General features: G+C 27.7%; 1 protein-coding gene across 1 annotated transcript; it reads left to right on the forward strand.

Moving 5' to 3' along the window:
- The first annotated feature begins 264 nt into the window (after nucleotides 1-264).
- On the forward strand, nucleotides 265-9,323 carry LOC129962562 (15-hydroxyprostaglandin dehydrogenase [NAD(+)]-like). The gene is made up of 7 exons (XM_056076327.1): nucleotides 265-478; nucleotides 2,459-2,582; nucleotides 2,716-2,822; nucleotides 3,711-3,807; nucleotides 5,698-5,774; nucleotides 7,057-7,199; nucleotides 9,070-9,323. The coding sequence occupies exons 1-7, from the start codon at nucleotides 389-391 to the stop codon at nucleotides 9,200-9,202; spliced, it is 771 nt and encodes a 256-aa protein (XP_055932302.1). The 5' UTR covers nucleotides 265-388; the 3' UTR covers nucleotides 9,203-9,323.
- Nucleotides 9,324-11,291: the final 1,968 nt, after the last annotated feature.

Here is an 11,291-nt window from a genome sequence, read left to right on the forward strand (position 1 = left end):
GACAATGGTACTTTGATTTCTGCAACTAACTCAGAACCAAGAAAATAAGCATAAATCAATGTCACTTTTCATATTTTTTTGTATTGCTTATTCGGATATGTGGATTCAGTTTCATTAGCTTGAGATAACTGAGCAAGTACATGAAAGAGTGTCCTTGTGTGACGTAGATAAATATCCAATTGTCCAATTGAAACGGTTGTATCAAAATTTGAAAGTTTATTCCATTAGAAAGAACTCCACAGAAGAATATTTTTTGTCTTGAAAAGATTTTGAGATAACAAGCAAAAGATAAAAGCACCGTGAGATTGTATTAAAATCCTTTGAGATAGATATCTTCATTGAAAGAGGTGTTGTGAAGCATTTGTGTACTAGTTGAAGATTTAACATCATGTCCGATTCACCCGTGGCAATCGTAACTGGGGGTGCCCAAGGTCTGGGCGCTGCTATTTGTATTGAATTGTTGAAAAAAGGATATAGAGTAAGTGTATAAAAGTTCTGCTATTTGTTAAGAATCGGAGTTAATGTAGAAGAAAATTAAAAAGGGTTTACACTTCAAATTGCATTATTGAAATGCTATTTTTAATTTTAAGTAGTATATTAAAGTATATAAGTTGAAAAATAATGTTCTACTTATACTTAAAATTATTTTCTACTTAAATATATTAATTAAAAAGTTAATAAATCCAACTTAAAAAAGTAAAAATAAAGTTTTATTTTTTAAAATTAGAATTAATGTAATAACTGCATTTTTAAATAATTACAAATAATTATGAATTTTACAATTGATACTTTAAAAAATATATTTAAAAATAATTTTAAAATATATTTTTTTAAAAATAATATTTTTAAGTAAATTACTTTTAAAAAAATATAATTTTAAATTAATTCTTAAAATTACAGCGTGAAAGAAATAACTGATATGCTGACTTCATATGTGTTTCTTACTTTCTCAAATACGAAGTATACAAAAAAAAAAAAAAAAAAAAAAAAAACCCTCTAATTGTCAAAAAATTCGAGGTTTAGATTTTGGCGGATCTCCACGTTTCAGACATTAATGAGTTCGAAAGACACATTTTTGAAATTATATCTATCCATCTACTAACACGAAAACTCAAAAACGCGTTGAGTAGTGGGACGAAAGCTGATATATGATTTTTACAAATTTGTAGATTTCTATCAAATTCAGAAGTTTGTTTGTCCAGCTGTTCGATCATCCAATTGAATAACTAAGAGGCATAAACAGATAGACAGATAAAATTTAGTTCAAATTTAGTTAGTTTAGTATCTAAGACGTGGGCTCTAAGAAAATATTTTGAACAAATTTTGATCAAACAATTGACCGTCTGTCGGTCTGAATTTTCACAAACATATAAACTCGATAACTCAAAAATGTAATGACTCAAATATGTGGAATTTAGTATGTGACTTTGAGACTACAATTGTAGTTCTCTATTAAATTTTAGTTTCAGTCGGTTGGAGAAAAACTCGTTTAAACTACATAACTGGTATTTTGACACTTGTGTATTGACCGCATCCCAGTTATTAATAGTCAAAAATCGCCCTCAATTGCTTAAATGAAATATGGTATGTGATAATTTTACTAAAATTATAATTTTATGTCGTTTTCAAGTTTTTTGATTCACAAAATATTCTAAAAAGATGCTTATTTTCAGTATTAATAATCACTGATTTTTTTTACAATAACGAAAATAATTAGTGTAGATACAATGAAGTAATTTTATACAATGAAGAGGAGGTGTGGGAGTTAAGACCTTTATTACAGAGCAAGTTATGGGGAGATCACGGTCACTGATTTTTTTTACAATAACGAAAATAATTAGTGCAGATACAATGAAGTCATTTTATACAATGAAGAGGAGGTGTGGGAGTTAATACCTTTATTACAGAGCAAGTGAGAAAGTTATGGGGAGATCACAGTCACCGATTTTTTTTACAATAACGAAAATAATTAGTGTAGATACAATGAAGTCCTTTTATACAATGAAGAGGAGGTGTGGGAGTTAATACCTTTATTACAGAGCAAGTGAGAAAGTTATGGGGAGATCACGGTCACTGATTTTTTTTACAATAACGAAAATAATTAGTGTAGATACAATGTAGTAATTTTATACAATGAAGAGGAGGTGTGGGGGGTAAGACCTTTATTATAGAGCAAGTGAGAAAGTTATGGGGAGATCACGGTCACCGATTTTTTTTACAATAACGAAAATAATTAGTGTAGATACAATGAAGTCATTTTATACAATGAAGAGGAGGTGTGGGGGTTAATACCTTTATTACAGAGCAAGTGAGAAAGTTATGGGGAGATCACGGTCACCGATTTTTTTTACAATAACAAAAATAATTAGTGTATATTTTAATATATGTAGTTTAATAACCCAGGATTCTAAAAATATTATATAAGTTTAATTATTATTAATTTTTTGATTATTTTTAGGTATGCGCTGTGGACATTCAAGGAGAGAAGGCAGAAGAATTTGCGAAACAGCAGCAACTTGTTTACGGCAAAGAAAATATCATAGCTGCACACTGTGATGTATCTAAAGAATCTGATTATGCAAGTAAGTTATCACAAATATATACTCATTGGGTTATAAGGTTCTAATAAACACGAACAAAAGAGTCAAGAACATGAAATAATTTTACACTGATCTGTGAATCAAAATATATTTTGAATTCTTATCTTTTTTTTAGGAGTTTTTGAAGAAGCCATCAAAACTTTCAAGAGAGTAGACGCTTTAATAAATAATGCTGGAATTCTATTGGAATCAAATCCTCGTAGAACGATTGATGTTAATTTGGTAAGTTCTTGCAATTAAACTACATTTAATATTTGAGTTTTAGAGAAAATTTTAATACAATATTCTTAATTTCAAAAAAATTTCTTCTATAAAACCTTTTAAATTTTATTTCAAAGTTCTTTTTCTTTGGAAATTTCACTGAGTTTCGTAATTGAATAATATACATAGTAATGCTATTTTACATTTTTAAATGCTATTATGCCATATTCTAAATTTTAGTAAAATCGTCTTCTCATAAATTAAAATCTAATGCATATTTTTTAAAAATTTGGCATAATAATTTCTGAATACATACATTTGCACATTTTAAATAACATTTTTATGCTATTTTACATTATTAAATGCTGTTATTTCATACTTTAAATCTAGTAAAATCTTCTCATAAATTAAAATTGATGTGTAGTTTTTATATTTGATATAATAATTTCTCAATACATTTTACAGTTTCTGAATTACAAAAGAAGCAATTCATGCATTTAGATATTTTTTACAATTGATTTAATGCTGCACAAAGTGGGAAAAAAATTTGGAAATTCCATGTTATTATCAGTCGAATCTCAATATCAAAGTTTAGATAGAATTATAGCTTATTAATATATTTCTTATCTATTTGTAAGATTTTAATCATATCATTAGATAAAATTCTAACTTAGATGTTTTTTGCTTTATACCTTTATTTAACGTCTCTTAAAAACCATATTTTTTCAATTTTTTTTTTACCAATTTTTCTCAATCCATTTTATATAAAAAATAAAAAATGTAAATATCTTAAAGTATCTTTCAAAAATTCTTCCCAAGTGTAGTAATATACCTAATAAATAATCAAATATCCCAATAACTGAATATGATAAATTAAAAATATCTCTAATTTCTTTTTTGATTATTTAGATGGGGCCTATCTATGGATGCTATGCAGCTTTTAAATATATGGGTAAAAGCAATGGTGGAAATGGGGGTATAGTTATCAACACATCTTCTCTCGCAGGTAAATGACATTCATACTATTATTTTTTTTTTATTGAAAGATAATTGAAAATTTTCTCTTATTGCTTTAGAAGAACAGAAAACTCATATCTCCAAACTCTTAACCAGCGGAAGAGTACTTATTTATTTTCAAGTGCCACGGGTCTATTTGGCGATTTTTTAAATTGCGCCAAAGTCGCCAAGAAAATGGGTTTGTTTAGCGATTTTCAGATTCAGCTTCATTATACATAAAATGCCAAGATTTTACCAAGATGGCATGCAACAGTTTGTATTTTTTGTGATTTATCATGGGCCAGAAAAAATAAGCAAATACTAGAGGGAATGTCCTCTCCTCTCGACTTTCTGGTATAGTTATAAAGCTAGTAACTTCTCTTCTGCTATCTTTTTACCTTTCTCTGCATCCTCTGCACATGTAACTGTGTGAGGGTAATGCCAAGAAGAAGCGCCGAATTCTTAAAGATCATGCTAATTATTTCGGACACTTCACACACACACACACACACAAATGTCTCGGTCCCAAACATCGATGTAGTGACGCAAAATATCGCGTTTTAGGCTTCGTAATATTATGAAGGAAATTATGAATTTTAGTCGTTTACAAATTCATCTATTTTTTCCGAAATATAATACAGATCGACATTTTTGGCCATAAGACTCCATATCAAATTTTATATACCCAAGTCTTTACATTTTTGAGTTATCGCTTTATATATGTGCGAATAGGCGTAACGGAGGTGATATCTCCTTTCATAAATTTGGCTCGAATTTGATACACATTTACAATTAAATCCGTACCCAAATTTCATCCATACAGTACTAAACGGTACTGAATTGTCGGATTCCCAGATATCAGGCATAGTTTGAAACATGGATATTTGGTAAACAGTCGATATGGAATTTTTTTAATGATTAGTTTCTCTTTGTACACTTAGTAGACGAGAAAATAAAAAGCGAGAAAGATAAATACTAAAGTATACTTATTTTTTTAAAAAAAATGATGATTAAATCATATTAAAAATAACAATTTTCGAATTCTCCGAAAATAGTTTAACTTGCTATTCGATTCAATTTACAGTATATGTATAACAGAAACATCATAAAAATAATTCTTGTAAATATATTCTTAAAGATCTTTGTTCCTTTCCCCCCTCCCCTTCTTTAAAATGCATACATTAAATTGAAATACTTAAATCTTAAGATATGCCACGGAGTACGACGTTTTTATAAAGAAATATAAAGAAGCATTTAGATCTAATTTTAATATGAGCTTACTAACATCCATTTAGTAAAAAAATGAAATATAAAAAAAAAATACGCAACGAAGTGTTATATTGTTAGTAAAGCAGAATTTCGTCAACAACTCGGAAATATTTTTGTGAAACAAAAATCAGATAACTTTTCAATGTACAAAAATCAGATGAAGATAAATGATTTTTCCTCTAGATATTTTTCAAAACTGATTAGATATGTGGATTTCAGCAAAATACATATAGGGAATTTTTGTAAATCCTAAATGGAAGATAAAGTTTCCACAGCTTTCAAATAAGAATATCCTTTCATAATAGAAGCGTTACAGTGCCACCTATGAATGATAACCAGAAATAAAAATTTTGTAATATATTAAAAGAATCAGATCCACATACCAATAAAATGTGAACCATTTTTTTTTCTAATGTCAAAATATCTTATTCCATAATAATATTTTTTTGGTGAGTACCTACAGATATTATAATCACATGAAGGAAAAAAAATGTAATTCAGAAAATTTCGTTCGGTTTTCAAGTACAGATTTCTAGAACTATTTCATCAATTATTAATATCATAAAATGCTCAGAAAATACAGTTTTTGTAAATATTATTAATCATTGTTTGAATTATTTACATTTTTTAGGTTTTCTGCCAGCTGCGGAAAATCCTGTTTACACTGCATCCAAGCATGGTATAATAGGTTTGACTCGCAGCTTTGGGGTAAGAGAATAATTACAAATGAAGTAAAATAATGACTAATTGATGTTAAGAGTCAACACCAAAACTTTGCAGTTAGTGAAACTATAAACACATATTTCATTGTATGATAGAAAACATTAAAGTAATTTTGTATGGAATGCAGCTGCATGTTCATCATACGATGTGATTAGTTACATGTTTTTTTTTTCCTTATAGCAAAATTATTCCTCCAATAAAAAATAACCGAGACTAGTAACATCGTGAGACAGCATTCATTCTTTTTTTCCTTGCGGTTTGCAAGGAAGGTTAGGTTTTAATAGTCCTCATGTAGCCTCAAAATGTGAATTTGAATGAACAATTTCATTGTTATTATATAGAAGCGAAACTTAAACAGGTTTTTATCGTCAATGTCTTATTAATTAGAAATATGTTGTTGCTGTAGAGAAATATTAGTATAACCACCTTTCTATAAGTAACAAATTCAGATACATATACTGATAATTTTCTGCTTTTTCAAAATATTGGCTCTTAAAGCAGTTATTATTATTATTAGTAATTATTAAAGTACTTATTATCCTATGTGACAGTACTTTAGATTCTTGAAATCTTTGTAGTACTTGTACTGTTTCTGTATTTGTATATCTCTAGTACATTTTGTCTTTGATCATATTTTAATTACATATATCTCTTATCTTTTTCGATAATGTTTTGTTTAAAAAATTAATAGCTAGAAGCTTGCATAAAAATAATGAACTATGTAAATAATATTAAAATGAATTTATAATTAGAGATATAAAGCCATCTGAAGTGTGAGAATCTTTTCTTTTTAAGAAATAAAAATATATAACATCTTTTTTGTTTAGAACAGATCTAAATCTTCGCTAAACTATAGCATATCGAACAATTTTATATGACTGAAGCTCATTCATTTTTTTAGGAGCAAACATTCCCTTTATAAAAATTTATAGGACGAACAGTAATATAAATCTTGGAACTAAATAATTGCATAAGCACTCCCCAAAGATTTCAGACAATTTTGATGTATTTAATGACTTTGATTAATTTTGTTTAAAAATATAGATAGCAAAATAACACGAATTCTCCGTTGGATTCAATTCTTCTTTTTTTCCATGCGAGTGTATTGAATGTTCAATTTTGTGCGAGTAATTAAACAAAAGAAAGGGCTTTCTGCTAAATTAATATGATGATAAAGCGCGAATTTACATTTATTTTGAAATTATTATTTATTTGATTTTCGCATAATTTACGAAATTGATTTATTTTTTAAAATTTTCATTCACAGATGCCTCTTCATTTTGATAAAGATGGAGTAGTATTTGCTTGTGTGGCTCCTCATATGATCGATACAGATATTCTTAAATCTGCCAATAAAACTCTCGTTCCAGATTATGACATTTCCAAAGTCCATTCTCATATTTTAATGAGGTATCTACAGTGAACTTATTTTGAAATTTTATAAACCCCAATATTTATTTTTTTCATTATGAATTGGTGATTAGAAGGAGTAGAGGGTTTTATCAGAATATGGTGAATTATTAAGATTGAGAAAATGAGAAATGTATTGGAATGAAAACCACTAGGGAGTTTCGAGTAGAATGGCCAAACATTTATTTCACTTCATTAGTACCAATCTCAATGAATGCGAATGCCTTTTGAAGGGCAGAATGTTCTGAAATTCTGAAGAAACAACCTAATAACCATCATTATTTTATAGTTAAAAGTATTGAAATAAGAAAAATTAACAGAGTAAGAGTAAGGAGTCTATTATACAGTGCACTAAGACAGTGCATCATTGTATAACGCTATGTAGCAACTAGACTTGCTATTCAGAAACGACTCAACTACAATGGCTCTGCTACAATTTAATTATATTATTTTGTAGTTATATGTAAATTCGGCTCAGAGTAATTCTGTTACCTTATTTATAAATTTATCCCCTTTACCAACATTTGAGGGGGGGGGATAATAGTCAGCAATTAATAGTTTTTTTTAATACTTCGAAATACTCACTTTCTATACCAACTACTTATCTTACTACCAATAAAGTAGAATTTGCATCTATCTATGCTGGCACCCTCAGCACTGATCATTTGATTTAGCAATACCAAATTTGACATAAATATACTCTATACGGTGAAAATAATGATTTTTTTTGACTCTGAGCGACTTGATCTAAAGCTATCAAACATGACACATGTATACTTTGAAGGGCAGAATGGACACCTCGGAGTGATCTCTTAGAAATTTTTATGATAATTTTAATTAATTAAAATTAAAAGAATTATTGGAATTTTTACATAGTAAGTTTCTAAAATAATGCAACGCAACATGCTTTTACAATTTTATAGAATTATCTTTTTTTCAATTATCCTAATTTTTTACCGTATAATTTTTTTTAAAAAATTAAAATTAATTTAAACATATTTTCCACAATATATTTCATTGTTTAAGTGACGCTTAACATCGTTTCTTATGTTACTACTAATATTTTCTTTTACCTCCCCCCACTGCTGATGAGGATAGTTATGATTTATTTTTCTATAATTAGTAGATTTTTTATTTAAAGTATGTTTTAATGTATTTTTTAAAACTAAGATTTAACCTCACAAATAAGCAAAGCTGATTTTTTAAAAATACGTATAAATTTTCAAAATCTGCTACTTTTTCATGTTATATTACAGGATATATAAAAACATATATTGTCTCTTTGTTACCCGCATTGAATTTCTATTACTGAATTAGAGAAATTTTTATTGAATAATAATCTGAGTTATTTCATAAATTATGAAAAATACTCGGAGTTACACAAAAAACTTTAGTGGCGAACAATTCTACTTTTTGTTCTTATTTTTTAAAAAATAACTATGTTTAGTTCCATTAAGAAACTTTTTATAATAGTTGAAGTTTAACTGCCTCTGCTTTCAAATTAAAGTTTACATTACTAGGTTATATAACAGAAAATTAGGGGGATGTGTTGCACCATGAATAAAACGGTATTTAACTTTTAAAGCAGTTCATATTACATTAATATCAAACATGAAATTCAAAATTACTATGCTGAGAAAGCTACTTAAAACATATAATTGCAAATTTTAGCTGCCATTAATTCTGGTGACTCAGCTGGTCCCGAAAAGCGGCTATATTCTACTAAAAAACTAATTAATAACATTGTTTTGAGAACTGGATCCCATTAACAATGCATATTCATGAATGAGTTACAATGCTGTATATTTTGGTGCATACAATGTCTAAGCTGTTCACTTATGAAACTAATTATTTATATTACCTTTTCTAGACCTGAATTCGTGGCAAAAGGATTTATGAAAGTTTTAGAAGACAGGATCAATGGCTCAACATTAATTGTTATTCCTGGAGAGTATAGGTACATTGGTACTCAGAAAGAAATGAGGGAACTTAACCTGCTCTGATTTTTTAAAAAGGAATGTATCTAAAAGAAAAAAAATATGTAGATTGATGTAATATTGTATGTATGTATTATTGTAATATTGATTTGAAAATTCAATAAAAAATGTGAATATTTTGTTTTTACCTGTTTGTTTATTATTAAAAATACAGCAAATATTTTGAAAAATAGTAAAAAAAATGAACCTACTCTTTTTATAAATATTTCTAAGTATTTATTCTGTTTGCTTAAAAGCTTAAGGATTAATCAGCTCTGAAGTTTTTAATAATGAATTGTTGAGAATGTAGAAAAAAACCTGGTTTTCAAGAAAACATATTTCATTTCAATGTAAAAGCAAACAAAAATTTAACTTTCAGACAAAACAGAATCTTTTATTTTTTTCAAAAGTATGCGACAATTTTGATGTTTTTTTATATACAATTTTGATTTAAATTACTATTTCATTTTAATTCATTATTATCTTTTTAATAAATTATTTATCTTAATCTTATAGCACACACACACACACACACACACACACACACACACACACACACACACACACACACACACACACACACACACACACACACACACACACACACACACACACACACACACACACACACACACACACACACACACACACATATATATATATATAAGTAACCAATCTAAAGTAAGAAATAGTTTGAAAACGAAACTAAAATGAAAACGAAACAAAACAGTTTCGAAATCGCAACTAAAATTTATTACCTATTCACACTAAAACAAAAAAAAAAGAAAAAAGAAAAAGGAAAGAATTTCATAGTATTTAGAGAGCGCAACTGCAGCTATTTCTAAAACACAGATGAATTGAAACAAAAGTATTAGAATTAAAAAAGGAAAATCAAAAACAGAAGGCGGACTTTTTAGGGGTGGTATGAGGATGGTATGTATTTGCTTTTATATCCTGTTACCAAATATTATGAGAGTCTGAAAAAATACTTTTCTTCGACATTAGTTGCCTTTGCTATGCCATTAGCTCTTATGGATATTTGTTTTTAAAATCATTTCGGATTTTATGGATTCCAGAAACATGTATAAAAACAAGGTTCAATAATATAAGCCCTTTTCTTTCTAAAGAAAATCACTTTTTTTTTACTAAACTCTGATATCTTAATATTAAATATTGTCAAGCAGCAGTATTACTTCTAGATGTTTATTTTCTTTTAACGCTGATGCGTTAAAATGTGGTAAGTTTGCAATGTACAATTATACTGAATTTAAGGATATCTAGCAACAAATGCTGTTGTTCTTTATTTCCTAATTATCACAGATGAATATTATTGATTTCAGAGATAATTATGGATATCAGAGATGGATTCTTTGTTTCCTATTATTAGATATGGATGGAAACAGATTTTGAGCTAACAGACAGTGAACATTATGAACCTCTTAATTTAATTAAACTTGACAATTTTGTACCTTATATCAACACATTTTTAATTTAACATCACTTTAAGGATTTATTTTTGGCTGATTTGTTTCTGTTCTAATAATTTTGTGAAGATTCATGGTTTATTTATTATGACTCAAAACTGTACGTCATTCAAATTTGGACACAATATTATTTAAACAGAGCATCAGAGTACAATGCTTAATTAACATTTATAACTGTTATTTTAATAGCGTGCTTTTTACTGTCTACATGAACTTTAATGGTGTCAAACTCGTTGACATCATAATGCCATTTAAAAATACAGTGTCTCACAAAAGTGATGGGACACTTGTGCTTTACAAAAGGAAACTGTAATAAAATAAATTTAAAAAACATGTACAAATTTTTTGTGGGTGTGTTTGATACTTAAATTTAGTAACAATTATTACATAACATACATTTTGTCAAAATATTAAAATATTAATTTAATAAAAATACAATTGTTTAGAACGGAGCAAAAAATAGCTCACATAAGTGATGGGACACCATATGCAACAAAAATCGTCTGAAATAAGCAATAAAAATATTTTTGGTGGTTTTATTTTTACTCAAAAGCAATTGGCAATAATTTATAAAATCGTCTGCAGTATTTCTCTCCAGTTTGTTTTGGAATTTTTGTGTTTTTCAGCTCTGT

The sequence above is a fragment of the Argiope bruennichi genome, chromosome 3, assembly GCF_947563725.1.
Source record: "Argiope bruennichi chromosome 3, qqArgBrue1.1, whole genome shotgun sequence".
NCBI lineage: Eukaryota > Metazoa > Arthropoda > Arachnida > Araneae > Araneidae > Argiope > Argiope bruennichi.

What these genes read in the sequence shown, in the direction of transcription:
- LOC129962562 (XM_056076327.1), top strand. Translation starts at nt 389, where the DNA reads ATGTCCGATTCACCCGTGGCAATCGTAACTGGGGGTGCCCAAGGTCTG. An exon ending in TGTTGAAAAAAGGATATAGA is followed by an intron (nt 479 to 2,458) that starts GTAAGTGTATAA and finishes GATTATTTTTAG; the next exon opens with GTATGCGCTGTGGACATTCA. An exon ending in TAAAGAATCTGATTATGCAA is followed by an intron (nt 2,583 to 2,715) that starts GTAAGTTATCAC and finishes TCTTTTTTTTAG; the next exon opens with GAGTTTTTGAAGAAGCCATC.